This window comes from Mesocricetus auratus, unplaced genomic scaffold (genome assembly GCF_017639785.1).
Source record: "Mesocricetus auratus isolate SY011 unplaced genomic scaffold, BCM_Maur_2.0 Super-Scaffold_100055, whole genome shotgun sequence".
NCBI classification, from domain to species: Eukaryota; Metazoa; Chordata; class Mammalia; order Rodentia; family Cricetidae; genus Mesocricetus; species Mesocricetus auratus.
The window spans coordinates 4,232,548-4,251,743 of record NW_024429232.1 but is presented as its reverse complement, the minus strand read 5'-3'; the positions used below and the strand labels follow the sequence as shown (position 1 = coordinate 4,251,743).

Below are 19,196 nucleotides of genomic sequence, written 5' to 3'. Positions count from 1 at the left end.
AGATCTTACCACCCCCTTGCAGCCTTCAGGTAGCAAGACCCAAACCTGCCCAGTCCCAGCCTACAGCAGGGGGCTGATACGGTCAGCTGGATCACGTGGCCCTTCTTCAGCCTCCCATACCACTCTCTTCCCAGCAGGTGTTACCATCTGTCCTCTAGTGGGGTGTTCTACCCCTATTTTGGGGGTTTGGTCGATTGGTTGTTTTTTTCTTTGTTAGTTTTACAAGACACGTTTTCCCCGTGGCTTTTGGAGGCTGTCCTGGAACTCACTATGGAGACCAGGCTGGCCTGGAACTCTCGGAGATCGGCCTGCCTCTGCCTCCCTGGAGCTGGGATTAAAGGTGTGCGCCACCACCGCCTGGCTAGTTGTTTTTCTTGTTTTTGTTTTTTGTTTTTGAGACAGGGTCTCTCTTCATAGCCCTGGCTGTCTTGGAACTTACTATGTAGACCAAGAGGGCCATGAACTCACAGACGTCCACCTGACTCTGCCTTCCAAATGTGGGGATTAAAGTTGTGCTCCCATTATTTTAATTACAATAGAAAATAAATTTGTCTGCCTACAAGTGTGGTGGACACATGCCTGTAATCCCAGCACTCCGGAAGTGAGATCAAGAAGATCAGGACCAAGGTCATCCCCAGCCACATGTTAAGTGTGAGGACAGCCTGGGCTCCATAGGACCCTGACTCAAAGCCTAGTGGTGGCAGCCGTCCGTGGTGGTGGCACACACCTTTAATCCCAGCACTTGGGAGGCAGAGGCAGGCAGATCTCCAAGTTAAGGGCCAGCCTGGTCTACAAAGTAAATTTCAAGATGCCAGTGCTACTCACGGAAACTCTGTCTCCAACAGCCAAAAAGACCCTGACTCAAAGAGAAGAGACTCCTCCATGTCCCACTCCTATGACTTTGTGGGGTCCTGCACTGTTCTCACTGGGACCCTTAGTACACAGTCTGGTGGGTGCTGACTGTTGAGCTTGCCTCATTGCCAGGGGTGAGAGCTCCAAGGCATGGCAAGTGTTTGGTCTCCAAAACACAGAATGCAAGGACAGTTCCGGGCCCTTTGCAGGTGCGGAATCTGTATTGGGTTCAGTTCTCCAGTCTAGACTGTAACTCAACTGCCTTTCAGTGCAAAGCTTTGCAGTTTCCAGGTGTCTTCACTGCGTCTTCTGGGAACACTGATGCCCACATAAAAGAGTTTGTTCTGTGTAGTTCAGAAAGCCCATGCCTCCCCGCCTTCTTTTTTTTTTTAAATTATTTATTCATTATGCATAGGATTTTTTATCTGTGTACATGTATGTACCCCAGGAGAAGGCATCAGACCTCATTATAGATGGTTGTGAGCCACCATGTGGTTGCTGGGAATTGAACTCAGGACCTCTGGAAGAACATGCAGTGCTCTTAACCTCTGAGCCATCTCTCCAGCCCACCTCCCCGCCTTCTATCCAGAGACTTCCTGTGTCCTTTACATGTGGGCTGTTTCCCAGGATATATAACAGTTCCGTTAAGTCTCCATGCCCAACTATTTGTTTATGTGTATTGCATTGCTGGTTTTTGTTTTGATTTGTCTTTGGAACAGCCCTGGCTGTCCTGGAACTTTCTCTGTAGACCTGGCCTCAAACTTAGAGATCCACCTGCCTCTGCCTTCCAGGTGCTGGGATTAAAGGTTGTTTGCCACTACCAGCTGGATTTTTTTTTCTCAATGATTTATATTGTTTTTACTCAATGTGCATCAATGTTTTGCTTGCATGTATGTCTGTGTGAGGTGTTGGATTCTCTGAAACTGGAGTTTCAGATACAGAGAGCTATGAGCGGCCATATGGGTGCTGGGAATTGAAACAGGGTCCTTTGGGAGCAGCCAGTGCTCGTAACCAGTGAGCCGTCTCTCCAGCCTCCTGTACCACCAGTTCTAGGTGATGCCTTCTTTTGGCCTCCATGGGACTAAGCACATATATGGTGCACAGACACACATACAGGCAAAATATCCATCCACATAAAATAGTAATTTAAAAGCTTAAAGGTAAAATTTACAGGCTAGGTGTGGGGGCACAAGACTTTGACCCCAGCCTGCAGGAGGCAGAGGGGTAGGGGATCTCTGAGTCCAGTCAGGACTACATAGTAAGCACCTGTCCTTAAAAGATATTTTTTTAAGCTTAAAGTGATGTTTATTTGAATACTGAACAAAAAACAAATACAACAATTAATATTTTTTAAAAATCCACAAGACTGTTTTTCCTACAAATGCATGTACAAGCATGCCCACATGAACAATGCTGTGTTTCTGCCAGCTGCTCAGTATCTATGTATGAACGTACTTTTTTTTTTTTTTTTTTGCTTTTTCGAGACAGGATTTCTCTGTGGCTTTGGAGGCTGTCCTGGAACTAGCTCTTGTAGACCAGGCTGGCCTCGAACTCACAGAGATTCGCCTGCCTCTGCCTCCCAAGTGCTGGGATTAAAGGCGTGTGCCACCAACGCCCGGCATGAACATACTTTCTGACTTCTCAGAGGGTTCCTTTTGTGCAAACAGAGGTTTTGATGATATTCTTACCACAATATGAAGTAAATGTAGTGGTGAGACATGTTCATAGTCCAGAGGCTCACACAATGCTCACTAAGTGTCCTTCTGCTGAGAAACTGATGAACAAAGGAAGGGGAGGAACCAAGACCCCCAGAAGGTAGACAGGGAAGAAATGCATTTTTCTCTAGTCACTTTCCCAGATCATAATGTGTAAAAGATATTTTTTAAACAAATATAAATAGGTGATGTGTGCTTTAATTTTTAGAAGTGGGGGTAGTGTTAGAGAACATCTGTAATAAAAAAGGCAAGTTGAGGGGCTGGTAAGCTGGCTTTGTAGTTAAGAGCATGTATGTCTCTTGCAGAAGACCCAAGTTCAGTTACCAGCACCCACATGGTAACTTGCAACCCACTGTAACTCCTGTTCCAAGGGATCAGACGCCCTCTTCAGGCTTCTGCGGGCACCAGGCACACTTGGAAGTGCACATAAATACATGTACATGAAACACATACAGAAAATAGATCTTTTTATTTTTTAAAATAACTTGTTGTTTTATCTTATGTACATTGTTGTTTTGCCTCCAAGCATGTCTGTGTGCAGGAATCAGGTTCCCTGGAACAGGAGTTACAGATAGCTGTGAGCTGTCATGTGGGTGCTTGGAATTGAACGCTAGTCCTTGGAAGGGCAGCCAGTGTTCTTAACCACTAAGCTATTGCTCCAGTCCCATTTGTTGGGTTTTTTGAGACAAGGTTTTTCCGTGTAACCCTGTCCTGGCTGTCCTGGAACTTGCTCCATAGATCAGGCTGGCCTCAAACTCAGAAATCCACCTCTGCCTCTGCCTCCTGAATGCTGGGATTAAAGGTGTATGCCCCCACTGCTCTGCTCTGCTCAGGCTAATAAATCTTTAAAAAGAAAAAAGGCAGGTAGACTCCAGGATAGCAGGGTCAATGCCCCAGCCACGCACCACACTTTAGCTGAAGTCCAAGGAACCCCTTCGTAGGAGTCCTCTAAATAAGGACACAACCTGCCTGGGTGCCCGCACTGTTTGTCAGCCACCTCGAAGGCCTCGGAAAGGTCCTATACAAATTCCGCTCCCTGCTTGCACCTTGCTCGAGCTGGGACTACAGCTCCCAGGAGGCCTGAGGTCGAACTACCGGTCCCATCAAGCGCTACTGCATTTCTACCCCCGAGGGGGCGGAGTTAGACATGCGCTCAGAAGACTGGGTGGGACCTGCATTGGGGGTGGAGCGAGGCGAGTGGGCGTGGTTCCAGAGAAGCGCGGGAAGTCTAGATTTTCGCGGCCCTAGTGGCTGTGTAACTATGACCCTGGAGCAGGAGCTTCGCCGTGAGTACTTTGGGGCATGCTGGTCGGGAGCGCAGAGCGCGGATCCGTTCCCGGATTAGTCCTGATCCTCCCTTCTTCCTGGCAGAGCTGAGCAAGGCCAAGGCCAGGGCCCAGAGGAATGGGCAGCTGCGCGAAGAGGCAGACTACTGCCACCAGCTGGGGGAGCTGCTGGCTGGCCACGGTGAGCCGGAGCTGTGAGAGGGCAGGCTGGCGGCTGGGGACTGGCGGGTGATGTCACACCTTGAGCGCTCCATTCCCCTCTTCCGGCAGGTCGCTTCATGGAAGCCTTGGAGGAGCATCAGCAGGAGCTACGTTTGCTAGAGAGCGTTCAGGATACCCTAGGCTGCGCAGTGGCCCACCGCAAGATCGGAGAACGGCTGGCCGAGATGGAGGATTACTCTGCTGCTCTGAAGGTTCAGGGCCTGGACTTCTGGGGTCTTCTTGTTGTGAAGAGAGGGCCAGTATGCAAATAGTTATCCCCCAATAGCTGACATGACAGGCAGACACACCTTATGGCCTGCTCCTACTGCTGCCTGGCTCGCCTGGCTCTTGGTAGGGGACTGGGGGCGTGAATTGGGGCTTGTGACAACTGAAGCTAAGGAACTATGACTTTTGCTCTGTGGGGAGAGGAAGAATCAGGACCCACTGCTGTTGGGAGCAACACTCCAGGCAGTCCTTAGTGTCTGGCCGGACCACACTGGCTGGCCACAGGGCGGAGCAGTTGTCACCATAGACAGACAGTCCTCTGCACAGAAAAGATATGATGACGTGTGTAGCCAAGTGTGTTGACGTTTGGGCAACAGAAGGTTCTCTTGCACAAGGGTAGCTTCCCTGGGGTCAGACTTCTGGGTTTGTTTGAGGTGGGATCATTTCACAAGCTTCTCCTTCTCACACCAGCACCAGCATCTCTACCTGGATCTGGCTGGTGCCCTGTCCAACCACACTGAGCTGCAGAGAGCCTGGGCCACCATTGGCCGCACCTATCTGGACGTGTATGATCACGACCAGTCAAGAGACGCCTTGCTGCAGGCACAGGCTGCCTTTGAGAAGAGCTTGGCTATTGTGGATGAGAAACTAGAGGGTTGGTGCCCTTTCCCCGCATTCTCCCCACATCCTGCTGTCTGCCCCCCCCGCCCCTTTCCAAGGCCTGCATTGTAGCAGACTCCTAGTTTCCTCAATACAAGATGGGATGAGGGATGGGAGCACCTGAAAACCCCATATCCAGAGGAGACAACTGAGTTTCTAGAGCTACTACCTTCCAGGGACGCTGACCCAGCGAGAGCTGAGTGAGATGCGGACTCGACTCTATCTCAACCTGGGCCTGACCTTTGAGAGTCAGCAGCAGACAGCTCTGTGCAATGACTACTTCAAGAAGAGCATCTTTCTTGCTGAGTGAGGCACCATCCCTATCCCAAGAGGGAGCAGGTGGTCCCCTGGGATCCTTCACGTCTATGCTGCAAGCCGAGGGAAGCAGGTTTAGACCCAAAACCGCAGCATAGTAGGGCTGGGGCCTAGGTGGCATTGGCAGCCATCACTGGCGGAACGTCAGTAGCACCGTAGGTGTCTGAGTGTCCACCGTTCTCTCTGAGCTCCCCTCATCGCATCCTCCACAGGCAGAACCACCTCTATGAAGATCTGTTCCGGGCCCGATACAACCTGGGTGCCATCCACTGGCGTGGAGGGCAGCACTCTCAGGCCATACGCTGCCTGGAGGGGGCCCGGGAGTGTGCACGCGCTATGAAGATGAGATTCATGGAGAGTGAATGCTGCATGGTGGTGTCCCAGGTGCCTGTCCTGCTTTCACCTGCGTGGGCTTGGCCCTTGGGGAGCTATGAGCCTCACGTTTTCTCTCTCCCCAGGTGCTCCAAGATCTGGGGGACTTTCTGGCTGCCAAACGAGCCCTGAAGAAGGCCTATAGGTTGGGCTCCCAGAAGCCTGCCCAGAGAGTGGCTGTCTGTCAGAGTCTCAAGTATGGTGAGACTGAGTGGGGACCCGGAGCTGAGCGCAGGGGTGGGAACAGGGCTCTGCTGTCTGTCCCAGCAGGAGAGGCCCAAGCTTACGTTCTTGGGGAAGTGGCACCTTGGACACGCGCCTCTGACAGCAAGGGTAGACCTCTGTCAACTGGAGACGTTTGCTTTTGTTCAAGTCTGCGCACAGGGTGTCCAGAGCACCACAAGGTGACTGTGGCTTTGTCACAAAGCAACATTAGCAAATGGGCACATAGATGGCATGCTGTGGCTGGTCCAGAAACTGACAGGGACGGAAGTGCCAAGTGGTCAGTCCGTTCCCCACTCCCCCTTTACCAGTGGCCACATGGAGGCACCAGGATCCCTGCCTAAGGGAATACGGCTGGTGGGGGGTAGGCTGTGGTTGGGGCCCTGTTTCGTATTGTCCCCTCACGCGAGACTTTCCCTCAGTGTTGGCAGTGATCCAGCTGCAGCAGCAGCTGGAAGAGGCTGAGGGCAGTGACCCTCAGCGTGCCATGGCTATCTGTGAACAGCTGGGGGACCTTTTCTCCAAGGTGGGTGACTTTCCGAAGGCATCCGAGGCTTACCAGAGGCAGGTGAGTGCCCGGCCCCCATGGGAGGGGCGGGAGGAGAGGGCTGCAGCGCACTAAAGTGGGCCCGAGCCTTACTGTGCTGGCCCCACAGCTGCACTTTGCTGAGCTGCTGAACAGACCAGATCTCGAGCTGGCTGTCATCCATGTGTCCCTGGCCGCGACCCTGGGAGACATGAAAGATCACCGCAAGGCTGTGCACCACTATGAGGAGGAGCTGAGGCTACGCAGGGGCAATGCCCTGGAGGTGACACGCCCTTGTCCCTGGGTGTATTTCTGTGGCTCTACCTTGAGCTCACCGTTCTCAGGTGGTGGGTGTGAAAGGAAAAACTGTTCCTTCCAAGGGCTGTCATGGTCTGTCAGTTGGAGCTGGGACAGGGACAAAGCAGACCTTCCAGTGTCATGTGACCAGATGAGGGAGCCAATTCGTGGCTGGTCGGCTGCATGTGCTAGCCAGGCAGCCACCAACCTTGCGTGTCTTTCTCTGCTCCAGGAGGCTAAAACTTGGTTCAATATTGCACAGTCTCGTGAGGAAGCTGGCGACGCATATGAGCTGCTAGCGCCATGCTTCCAGAAGGCTTTTAGCTGCGCCCAGCAGGCCCAGCGCTTCCAGCTGCAGGTACGAGAGCCCACCCCACCAACACTGCATCCGCAAACAAACCAGCTCTTTTTTTTTTTTTTTTTTTTTTGTCCTTTTTCTGGCTTTTGAACCTAAGACCTTACTCATGGCCTATATATCCCCAGCCCTTTCTGTATTTTCATTTTAAGACAAGGTCTTACTAAGTTGCCCAAGCTCAAGCCTGTCTTTCCTTGCATTAATTGCTCTCTGTCGTCCTGCTTGTTCCTGAACTGGACACCTCTTCTCCTCAGAGGCAGATCTTACAACACCTTCACACTGTGCAACTCAAGTGGCAGCCCCAAGAAGCCCCCGGCACCGAAGCAAAGCTGCAGGAACTGAGTGTGGCAAACGACGGGGAGGAGGAGGAGGAGGAGGAGGAGGAGGAAGCCAGTGAGGCCCTGGAGACCAGTGAACTAGAACTCTCAGAGAGTGGTGAGGGTTGAATGCTGCCTGCGTGCTGGGTGCTGGGTGCTGGGTGCTGGGTGCAGGGTGGGCTGCACTTGCCTTTCCGCCCGGGTCTGCTCTGAGATGATGCCTGGGGTGGACTGGAGGTGTGTCTGCATGGAGCCTGCTGAGGACTCAATGGCTGAAACAGCTGCAACTAGGGAGGGCAACCAGTGCTTCTGTGGAGTGACCGGAGGAAGCTGGCGGCCTATATGGACCGTGGGGCACGGCGGTCAGAAGCTCTCTGAGGAAATTACTGGTCAGAGGCAGAGTGGGCGTCAGACAGGAAGGGCTGTTTGGGGTCAGAGTCTAGGAAGATGGTCCTAGTAGAGGCATGCGTCTGGGAGAGGTGAGATGCTGTGTCATGGGTGGCTTCATGGGTGCTACGCTGTGATTGGGGCCCAGGCTGTGCTGCCCCTCACGTGATCCATGGCTGTAGCCTGTTCCTGGAACTCAAGGCCAGTGTGTGAGGGATCTCGGCTATGTGGGACAAGGCAGGAAGGAGGCCCTGGAGCTCAAGGCAGATTTCCAGCTAGGTGGTTTGTGGATTCGATCTCTAGAAAAATCTTGACTTTAGGTGTGAACTTACAGGGTTAGAGCCTCGGTACCTGGGAAGTTGGGCCATGTCTTAGAGGGTAAGTCAGGCTGAATATTGGTGTTTAGGTGATCTGAGTGAGAAGAGAGACCAAGTACTTCAGCTTAGGGAGTGACGTTTAGCTGGTAGCCACAGCCACAAGACAGGGCAGAGAAGAAAAGAGTTGTAGAAAGGGCCAGAGGATGCCAGAAGGGAGCAGAAGCCCAGTGAGGAGTGTTTGACAAGAATCACTAGTCATGGGAGGCCTCGAGGCCAGCGCCATACAAGGCAGCGGGCCTGAGTCGGTGACCTGTGCTGACAAGGGCGCGTCCTCAGAAAGCCTGCAAAGACACTGATCTGCGGGCAGTCTGGTTTTCGGCCCACCCACCATGGACAAGGCTTGAGTGACCGGTCCCTCCTTTTCTTCAGCCCCTGTGTGGAGTGGAGCAGTGAGTTAGAGTGGGTGGGGCGTTGGTGGCGCACGCCTCTAGTCTCAGCACTCAGGAGGCAGAGGCAGGAGGACCTCTGAGTTCCAGGACAGCCAGGGCTACACAGAGTAACCCTGTCTTGAAAAACCATAAATCAATAAGCAAACAAATAATATATAAACAGAAGCAGGGCGTTGGTGGGGTCGGGCTAGGAGTTAGCTTTGCTTTACCTGGCTACAGAGCTCACAGACCCCAGAGCTCTGCCTTCCTGCTTCTGGCTGCTCTGCCCGGAGGTCGGAGGAGACGGTGTGCGATAGGCTAAGGGTCAGTGGACTTGCTCTTCTAGAGGATGATGCTGACAGCCCGTCTCAGCAGCTGCAGGAAGACGAGGAACTTCAGGGCTGTGTGGGCCGGCGGAAGGTAAACAAGGTGAGGACAGCATGTCCGACCCTCCCTGTTGTCCAGCAGCACTACCCCCAGCAATACGCCTGCCCCTCACACTTCTGCCCCCTGTCGGGGCAAGTACTCTTACAGTGGAACCGGCGCAACGACATGGGAGAGACCCTGCTGCACCGAGCCTGCATCGAAGGCCAACTGCGCCGCGTCCAGGAGCTTGTAAGACAGGTGCGCCAAAATCCCTAGCGAGATCATTGAACCCTGGCTTCCTCAGGGAGCTGTGAGCTCAGACAGTGCCTCCTTTATTGCTTGTTTTTGTTTTTTTAATTTATTTTATGACTTTGTGTGTATGAGTGTTTTGCCTGCATGTATGTCTATGTACATGTCCGTGCCTGGTACCTGAGGAGGCAGGGAGTCTCCACGTGTGTTCTGGGAATTGAACCTGGGTCCTTTGCAAGAACAACAAGTGCTCTTAACCTCTGAGCCATCTCTCCAGCCCCTCATTTTCTTTCATAATACCTAAAGAGGGAGAGAGGGCACTATACCAAGAAGTAGACCTTTGCCGGGCGGTAGTGGCGCACACCTTTAATCCCAGCACTCAGGAAGCAGAGGCAGGTAGATCTCCGAGTTCAAGGCCAGCCTGGTCTACAGAGCAAGTTCCAGGACAGGTTCCAAAGCTACAGAGAAGCCCTGTCTCAAAAAACAAAAACAACAACAAAAAAGAAGTAGACCTTTGAGGTCCACTCTGGGTTCTGGGACAGGTCTCCAGCCACCAAGTCACAAATTTCTGCTGGGACCTGGGACCAGGGTCAGGACCCATCCTTTCATTTATCATAGGGCCATCCCCTGAATCCCCGAGACTACTGCGGCTGGACACCTCTACATGAAGCATGCAACTATGGGCATCTGGGTAAGTAGGGTCTGGCCAAGCACAGGGTGGACGTGTAAGTCTGCAGGACAAGTAAGGATGGCACTGGGAGCTGAGTCCATGTGTTCCTGCCCCCAGAGATCGTCCGCTTCCTTCTGGACCATGGGGCAGCAGTGGATGACCCAGGTGGTCAGGGGTGTGATGGCATCACTCCCCTGCATGACGCCCTCAACTGTGGTCACTTTGAGGTAGCTGAACTACTTATTGAGCGAGGGGCATCTGTAACTCTCCGTACCAGGAAGGTGAGCCAGGGTGTGGGCAGGGAGGGCGGGGACTGTAACAGAGTCTGTTGTCACCTTGCTCAACGGAGTGCCACACAGGGCCTCAGCCCACTGGAGACTCTACAGCAGTGGGTGAAGCTGTACTTCAGGGACCTTGACCTTGAGACAAGACAGAAGGCAGCGTGCATGGAGAGGCGGCTCCAGTTAGCCTCCTCAGGCCAAGGTAGCAAGACCTCCTCTATCTTCTCTCCTTGCCTCTAGCCCGAGAGATGGCGTCCTGTCTCATGATCTCTTCTCTCTTCCTCAGCCCCCCAGGGCTCCCCTGCTGTCCAGACCATTCGAAGTAACCATCTCTTTGACCCTGAGACCTCTCCCCCCTCAAGCCCCTGTGCAAAACCCTCTTCGTGTACCCCTAGACCTCCAGAGGCCTCTCCAGCCCGCACTAAGGTCTTTGTGGAGGAAACTGTGGCTGCTGTGTCCAGACCTCGAAGGAACAGGCACAGGCCGACCAGCAGCAGTAGCAGCTCAGAGGACGAGGACAATATGGGCCACTGCAGGCCATCTCAGAAAAGACTGAGACATTCTCTCAAAGCACAGCAAGATGAAACCCAGACACCTGACCCATCATCCAAAAGCAGAGACACAGCCCCATCAAGTGCTTGCCCGGCTGCTTACCAAGCAGCCATCCGGGGAGTGGGTAGTGCCCAGAACCGTCGCTTGGTACCTAGCCTGCCTCGGGGCTCAGATGAAGTCCCCGCCTCCAAGGCAGCACTCATTCCTGAGGAGGAGTTCCTAGCTGGGGAGTGGCTGGAGTTAGATACACCTCTGACCCGCAGCAGCAGGCCTAGTACCTCAGGGTCAGACTATGAACGATGCCCTGTCAGGCACCCAACTCGTGCCAAGCAAAGTCGTTTGACATGTCTTGATGGTTGGGGTACATGGACTAAAGCAGGAGACGGCAGCCTGTCTGCAGAGCCTCCGGAGAGCCCCAGCATGCCTAGGACCCCGGGACCCAGCAGGGAGAATTGCACAGCAGGCCAGCCTTTGGTGGGTGCATAAGTACTGTCTTTGCAGCTTGAGGCAGGTGGGGGTGGAAACCTCTGTTGTCTGACTGTCCCCTCCCTCTGTCCATACCTGCTAGCTTCTGGTCCAGCCTCCTCCCATCCGGGTTCGAGTTCAAGTTCAGGATAACCTTTTCCTCATCCCTGTCCCACACAGGTAAGTCACATGCCCTCCCCTGTTCCCAGACTCTTCAGTCTGCCATGCAGCTCTGCCTGTTCTGTCAGCACTGGGGTACACAGCACCCTGTGTGTCTGTCAGAAAGGCGTGTGTGAGAAGGACTCCTGACTTGGCACCCCACGCCCTTGAGCCCCAGGGAGCCCTGTGTAAGCTCCCTCAGGGATCCTCAGCACAGCCTAGGAAGGTTCTCTGTGCCTTAGAAACGGCCAAAGGAGCAGGTAGTCTGCTGGGCTGCACAGGTAAAAGGGCAGTTAGCTGGAGGAGGGGTGGGGGCGCCAGGTGAACGAACTGGAGATCCTAAGCACCGAAGTAGGACCCCAGGGCACCTGAGCTCAGCGTGTCACTCTTCTCTGTAGCAGTGACATCCACTCTGTGGCTTGGCTAGGAGAGCAAGCCGCCCAGCGCTACTACCAGACATGCGGGCTGCTTCCGAGGCTCACCCTGCGGAAGGATGGAGCACTGTTGGCTCCACACGACCTCATCCCCGACGTGCTGCAGAGTAATGACGAGGTGGGCAACAGGGCAGGGCCGTGGGCACAGACTACCCCTGTTACTAGGCTTTTCCGAGCTGTTCACCAGATACACATTTTAGGTGTTGGCTGAAGTAACTTCATGGGACCTTCCCCCTCTGACTGACCGCTACCGCAGGGCCTGCCAGAGCCTGGGCCAAGGTGAGCTAGCCCTGCCTTAGATTTGGAGGCCTAGGCCAGAGGAGCTGGGCATGTCTGGAGAAACCCAACCCCTCCCAGCTTTATACCTGTTACACTCACATGTATGGGTGACGGGTAGGAGCAGACAGTTCCGAGATCATGGGGTCTTGGTGTGAGAATTCCTGAAGCCACCTAAGCCACACGTAGAGCTCTGGGAGGTATCTGGAGGGGCTGGAGGTCACCAGGACGCTTGTTTCCGAGACTGGAAGGTGTGAACGTGGCTGAGGGAGATGAGAGCCCTCCCCCAGATTTATGTGCCAGCTCCTTGCGTGACACTAAATTCAAGGCTTGTGGGAACGGGCCGCTTGCTCTGCCTGCAGGGTTCTAGGAGGGGTTTCAAGCCCTGGCCCCAGCGACCCCGCATCTCTCTTCGCAGGGGAGCACCTGCAAGTGCAGCAGGCCATAGAGCAGCAGAGTTCAAGCGCTTCATTTAGTGCCTGTTCCCTGGCCTTGTCCCAAGCCCAGCTCATGCCCCTGCTGCGAGCCCTCAAGTTACACACAACACTGCGGGAGCTGCGCCTTGCTGGGAACCGGCTAGGCGATGGGTGTGCTCCCGAGCTGCTGGCTACCCTGGGCACCATGCCTAACCTGGTCCTCCTTGATCTGTCTTCCAATCACTTGAGCCAGGAAGGTCTGCGCCAGCTTGTTGAAGGCTCCTCGGGCCACGCCGCTTTACAGGTAAAGACCCAGGTGCAGTGAGCCAGCAACTGCAAGGTGTTAGTATTCCCATCTAGCTGGAGAGCTGGGCACTACTTGGCCCTGGAATGAGACCCATGCAGACAGCAGACTCTTTGTGGGGAGGTTGGCCCATGGTGTCTGGGAACTCAGTGCCCAACCCACATCTCCTCTAGAGCTTGGAGGAACTGGACTTGAGCATGAATCCTCTAGGAGACGGCTGTGGCCAGGCCCTGGCCTCCCTTCTGCGGGCCTGTCCCGTGCTTAGCACCCTGCACCTACAGGCCTGTGGCTTCAGTGCCAGCTCCTTCCAGAGCCACCAGGCTGCTCTGGGTAGCGCCTTCCAAGGTAAGATGACCAGCTAAGTGTATTCCCTGAGCCCAGTGTTGAGAGAGTTAGGACCTCGAGCAGAGGGGCCCCAGGATACCAGGACCTGACTTCTGGGTGAAGTTACCCAGGTTACATGTAGGTTTAGCTGGGGCTCAAGCAGAAATTGGTCCTTAACCAGCTTTAGCTGTTCACACACACCACCCCTAGAGTCTCAGAGAGGCCATGTCTGCCCTTAGAGTCCCTTTATGCCTTTGGCTTAAGCTTTCTATGTTCCTGTGGTAATTTCCTCATGAGCCCACCCGATTTGGTGACATTGCCCCAGTACAGAGGGCTGGGAACTGGGGCTACCTAGAAGAGGGAGGGACCTGGGATTGGGTGGCAATGGTCAAGGCACTATCCTGACTTCCAGAGCAGCCAGACATGGGAAATAGGGAAACTGGGTTCTGGAGACTGGACATGAGCCTTTGCTTCCCAGTCTCCCCCAAAATTCAGGGGTAACAGTTTCTTTAAAGGCTTCACAAGGCATCTGGGGTCAGCACACTAGGGAGGGGAAGGGCAGTGCTGGGTCAGCACACTAGGGTAGGGAAGAGCAGTGGGTGGCCGCGTGGGTTAAGCAGTTCCTGCCCTGCACAGACTCTGCGCACCTGAAGACCTTGTCCTTGTCTTACAACACGCTGGGTGCTCCAGCCCTGGCGAGGGCGCTGCAGAGCTTGCCGGCCCACACCCTCCTGCGTTTGGAGCTTAGCTCTGTGACAGCCAGCAAGAGCAGCTCGAGTCTCGTAGAGCCTGTTGTCAAATACTTGACCAAGGTATGAGGTATGGAGGGGACTGCCAAACCAGAACACGGTGTTCTGTTCATTGTAGGCCAAAACTCAAGGTCCTACAGCTGAAACCATGCAGCGCTGTGCAGAGTCTGAGGAAAGGGCGAGGAGGTTGGGAGGAGCACCGGGGGACACCTGGGAGCAGGGTGGCGTTGCTTCAGACAAGTTCCAAGGGACGCCTCAGGTCCCTGTGATTTTTTTTTTTTTTTTTTTTTTTTTTTTTTTGGTTTTTACGAGACAGGGTTTCTCTGTTTTGGAGGCTGTCGGTCCAGCCTGGCCTCGAACTCACAGAGATCCGCCTGCCTCTGCCTCCCAAGTGCTGGGATTAAAGGCGTGCGCCACCACCTCCCGGCGACTTTTTATTAACTTTATTTTATGTACATTGGTGTGAAGATGTTAGATCCCCAGGGACTGGAGTTACAGACAGTTATGAGCTGCCACGTGGGTACTGGGAATTGAACCTGGGTCCTGGAAAAGCAGACAATGCTCCTCATTTTTGTTTTGTTTCTCTGTGAAATAGTCCTGGCTGTCCTGGAATTCACTCTGTAGACCAAGCTATCCTTGAACTCACAGCCTCCCCAGTGCTGAGATTAAAGGCATGTACCACCATGCCAACTTACTCCTGTGATCTTTACAAGGCATCTATAACCTGTAGCCTGGAAGAGAGGTGTTTCCTTTCCCTCCCAAAACAGCTCTCTTGAGTGTGGGCCTTTGCCGGGAGGAAGGCGGATAGGCGCTCACTAGGCATGGCCTTTTGCCCTGTGCTTGTGTCCAGGAAGGCTGTGCTCTGACCCACCTAACCCTGTCTGCAAACTCCCTGAGTGACGAGGCTGTGAGAGACCTGAGCAGGTAACGTACCATCCCTCGACCACTGACTGTCCTGTGATCCCGGGAGCCTGATGTGAACACTGCCCAGGACCAAGGGAGATGGGCCGGGTGGCGGCACCGCTGTCTGACTCCCACTGTCTCCAGGGATGGCTCCAGCAGGCGTCCTTAAGCTCCTCAGCCGTCTTCCAGGGCAGTGTCAGTTGTGCAGAGCTGGCATCACAGTCTTGCCTCTAACTGGTGCCACAGAGGTCCTGCCTGTGCCAGGCTGGAACAGATTCTGCTCGGCTTGGCCCCTGGCTCCCAGAGCAGTGGTCTGACTGGATCAGCCTCCACTAGTGATAAATCGTCCACTCTCCCTGGATGTTCATCCCTTCACTTCCCATGTTATTCTAGATGTCTCCCTTGCTGCCCCTCACTTGTCTCTCTGGACCTGTCTGCCAACCCTGAGGTCAGCTGTGCCAGTCTGCAGGAACTCTTGTCTGCCCTCCAAGAGCGGCCCCAAGGACTAAGTTTCCTTGGCTTGTCAGGTAAGAGTTGGAATCAACAGTGACTCCTTGTCATGCCTCACCTAATGCAGGCCATACTTTCCAGGGACCTGCCAGAGGAAGGGGCAGTGATTCCCACCAGCCAGGCCCTATGTCGTGGTGTAGCAGTGGCTACTCAGAATATGGCAGGAAGAAACCCTGACTCCTACCCATAACCCAGCACTAGAGGGGCTAAGGCAGACGACTTCAGACACTCCTGAGCTACGTAGTGAAGCCCTGTCTCAGGAACAAAAGGAGACTCTGGAGATGGTCAGTGGTTAAGAGCTGCTCTTCCAGAGGACCCCATTCTCAGCGTCTGCATGACAGCTCACGGCCTCCACAGCTCCAGTTCCAAGGGGCCTGAAGCTCTGGCCTCTGCAGGCAGCCTAATTTCACATAATACCCAGGCATATGTGAGAAACAGTACCAGTACACATACAAACAAATTTTTATTTTTATTTGTTTTTTTGTTTTGTTTGAGACAGGGTTTCTCTGTATTGTTTTGGAAGCTGTCCTGCCTGGAACTCACTCTGTAGACCAGGCTGGCCTCAAACTCACAGAGATCTGCCTGCTTCTGCCTCCCTAGTGCTGGGATTAAAGGCGTGCGCCACCACCGCCTGGCGCCAAACAAATTTTTATTTACTTATTTCTATCTTTCTCTCCCCCCCCCTCCCCCAAGACAGGGTTTTTCTGTAGCTTTGGAGACCCTCCTGGAACTCGCTCTGCAGACCAGGTTGGTCTCAAACCCAGAGATCCGCCTGCATCTGCCTTTCAAGTGCTGGGGGATTAAAGGTGTCTGCCACCACTGCCTGGCTAAAAACAAAAATTTTTTAAAGATTTATTTATTGGGGCTGGAGAGATGGCTCAGAGGTTAAGAACACTGACTGTTCTTCCAGAGGTTCTGAGTTCAATTCCCAGCAACCACATGGTGGCTCACAACCATCTATAAGGAGACCTGGTGCTCTCTTCTGACATGTAGGCAGAACAGTGTATATGCAATAAATAAAGAACCCTTTAAAAAAAGATTTATTTATTATGTACACACTGTTCTGCCTACATGTCAGAAGAGGGCACCAGGTCTCCTTGTAGATGGTTGTGAGCCACCATGTGGTTGCTGAGAATTGAACTCAGGACCTCTGGAAGAGCAGTCAGTGCTCTTAACCTCTGTGCCATCTCTTCAACCCCCCCAAAACAAAATCTTTAATGAAAATAAAAAGCATGAAGGAAGGCCAGGCGTTGGTGGCGCATGCCTTTAATCCCAGCACTCGGGAGGCAGAGGCAGGTGGATCTCTGTGAGTTCGAGGCCAGCCTGGTCTACAAAGCAAGTTCCAAGACAGAGCTGTCACATAGCAAAACTCGGTCTTGAAAAAAAGTAAACAACAACAAAGGCATTAAGGACCAGGGCTGGAGAAATGTCTCAGTGGTTAAGAGCACTGGCTGTTCTTTCAGAGGAACTGGGTTCAATTCCCATCACCCACATGGCAGCTCAAAACTTTAACTCCAGTTCCCAGGGATCTGACACCTTTATGCCAATTCATATAAAATAAATTTAAGTGAATTATCTTAAAAAGCATTAAGAATTTTTTCCCACAGGTATATTTCTTCATTCTTTTTTAAAACTTTTGTTTGAATTGTTTTTGAAAGATTTATTTATTATGTATACAGTGTTCTTCTCCAGAAGAGAGGGAAGGGTCTCACTTTTGTGTGTGGGTTTTTTGGGTCTCACTATTTTTAATTGGTTTGGAACCCCAGACATAGACCATGGCTTTGAACTCCCAGAAGTCTGCTTGCCGCTGCCTCCTGAGTTCTGGGTTAAAGTTGTGCATACTACAAAGAGCTTTTTGTTTTTAAAGATTTGTGTTTTATACAGTCCTCAGCCTGCATGCACACCTGCAAGCCAGAAGAGGGCACCAGATCTCAGTACAGGTGGTGTGAGCCACCATGTGGTTGCTGGGACTTGAACTCAGGACCTCTGAAAGAGTAGCCAGTGCTCTTAACCTCTGAGCCATCTCTCCAGCCCTGTTTGCATTTGTTTTTATAAAGATTTACGGGAGCTGGAGAGATGGCTCAGAAGTTAAGAGCATTGACTGCTCTTCCAGATCTTAAAAAAATAAAAAATAAAATAAAGATGTACTTACTTGTGCAAGACATAGTGGTGCATGCCATTAGTCCCAGAATTTAGACTAGCTGTTTCAGGACAGCTGGGGCTACATAGAGACCTTGTCTCAAAACAAATCAACAACAAAAAGATTTGCCTATTTTTGTGTGTGTGAGTGTTTTGCCTGTGTGTATGTGCACCATGTGCATGTCTGGTGCCCCGGAACTGGAGTTAAGGCCACCAATGCACGTGGGTCAGGGAGCCCGACTAAGATCCCCCGCAAAAGCAGCAGGTACTCCTGACCATCCAGCCATCCCTCCGGTCCCTCACTTGCATTTATTTTATGCTGAATTGTTTGTTTATTTATTTATTATTTTGTTTTGTCTTTTGAGACAGGGTTTCTCTGTATTGCTTTGGAGTTTGTCCTGGAACTCGATCTTGTAGACCAGGCTGGCCTCAAACTCAGAGACCCGCCTGCCTCTGCCTCCCGAGTGCTGGGATTAAAGGTGTGCGCCACAAACGCCCAGCTTGAATGTATTCTTGTGTCATACTTTTTCTTTTGTTTTTGGAGATAGAGTTTCTCTGTGTCGCCTTTGCTGTCCTAAACTCACTCAGTACACCAGGCTGGCTTCAAACTCACAGAGATCCACCTGCCTCTGCCTCCCGAGTGCTGGAGTTAAAGACCTGTGCCATACCACCCAGCACATTTTTGTTTTTTAGTCTTTTTTTGGGTTATCTTTTCTTCTATGCAGCCTCCTGGCTAGGAACAGTTTGTTCCTTTGCAATGAGGATCATCTCATTGAGGCAGAGGGAGCTCATGCCTGGATTAATCCACAATGATGTCTAGTTTCAACAAGTGTGTCTTAGCTGCTTTGTAACTAGAGAATCTACATCTAAAGCCTTAAATTTGTTTAAAAATACAGCGCTGTGGGTGGAGGTGTTGGTCTTTAATCCTAGCACTGGACAGGCACAAGCAGGTGGATCTCTGTGAGTTCAAAGCCAGCCTGCTCTACAAAGCAAGTTCCAGGACAGCCAGGGCTACACAGAAACCCTGTCTGCAAAAAAATTTTTTTAATTAAAAAAAAAAAAAGGAAGATTTGAACCTCTTGATTTGCATGATTATGCAGGGTTTTCTGGGTCAGGAGAGTAGCAAACCATTGTCACTGGCCGGAAGAGTTCTTTCCACATTCTTTTTGGCAGGAAGATGGGATCTAGGGTGGTGCAAGCTCCACTAAATGGCTCTCTTTCCTCATTCCTGGTAGAAGGAATTGCTCATAACCTACTTACTGTTAAGGTAGCTTGTTTTGCTGCACCAAGGCATTCTCCACCTTCGAGGTGTACGTGGTAGACTGGCCAGGCATTGCCTTGCTCAGCTGAAATTTGATAACAGCAGAGCACAGGGCATCCCCTGTGGTCTTACTGTGATTTACTCCACACACTGGCATTTCTGGCGCTCCCTGATATCCTGAGCCTACTGAGATCTCTGGCCTAACGATCACGTCCTGGTATTCAGTAGCCTCCAGAGATCCCCTGGCCCACCGTATACATTTAGGCAAAGCCCTGTTGAGTGCACATTTCACGTCTGGGCAAAGCAAAAGTAGGCTCCGAGGCGTGGCGTGAGCAACGCGGCTTGTGTGTGTGGGGTGGGAAGACCTGCCTGCGAGTTAAACCTGCCTCTCCCCCCGCCAGGCTGCTGCATTCGGGGGCCCCTGGACCCCGACATCTGGGACAAGATCTTCATACAGCTGCAGGAGCTGCATTTGTGCAGCAAACACCTGAGTACAAGGGACCGCGATGCCCTGTGTCGGAGACTGCCGGCCAGCGCATGCTCACTGGACCACGGTCCCAAGCTCTTCTTTAAATGCCTCTGACCCTGGCCCTGTCGTTTCTACCCCCCAAAAAAAAAAACTTAATAAATTAAGCTGCTGTCCCCTTCGTGTGGCTGCTTGGG

The 19,196-nt window shown here is 52.5% G+C and overlaps 1 protein-coding gene across 1 annotated transcript; it reads left to right on the top strand.

The window, feature by feature from the left end:
- Positions 1-3,764: 3,764 nt before the first annotated feature.
- Tonsl (tonsoku like, DNA repair protein) lies at positions 3,765-19,175 on the top strand. Its single transcript, XM_013125206.3, has 26 exons — positions 3,765-3,853; positions 3,939-4,034; positions 4,124-4,266; positions 4,751-4,934; positions 5,116-5,245; positions 5,467-5,638; positions 5,713-5,827; positions 6,271-6,416; positions 6,505-6,657; positions 6,904-7,029; positions 7,281-7,461; positions 8,822-8,904; positions 9,010-9,099; positions 9,709-9,781; positions 9,878-10,041; positions 10,120-10,243; positions 10,328-11,067; positions 11,162-11,238; positions 11,616-11,769; positions 11,852-11,930; positions 12,346-12,647; positions 12,821-12,992; positions 13,608-13,783; positions 14,571-14,644; positions 15,017-15,150; positions 18,935-19,175. The coding sequence occupies exons 1-26, from the start codon at positions 3,829-3,831 to the stop codon at positions 19,114-19,116; spliced, it is 4,095 nt and encodes a 1,364-aa protein (XP_012980660.1). The 5' UTR covers positions 3,765-3,828; the 3' UTR covers positions 19,117-19,175.
- Positions 19,176-19,196: the final 21 nt, after the last annotated feature.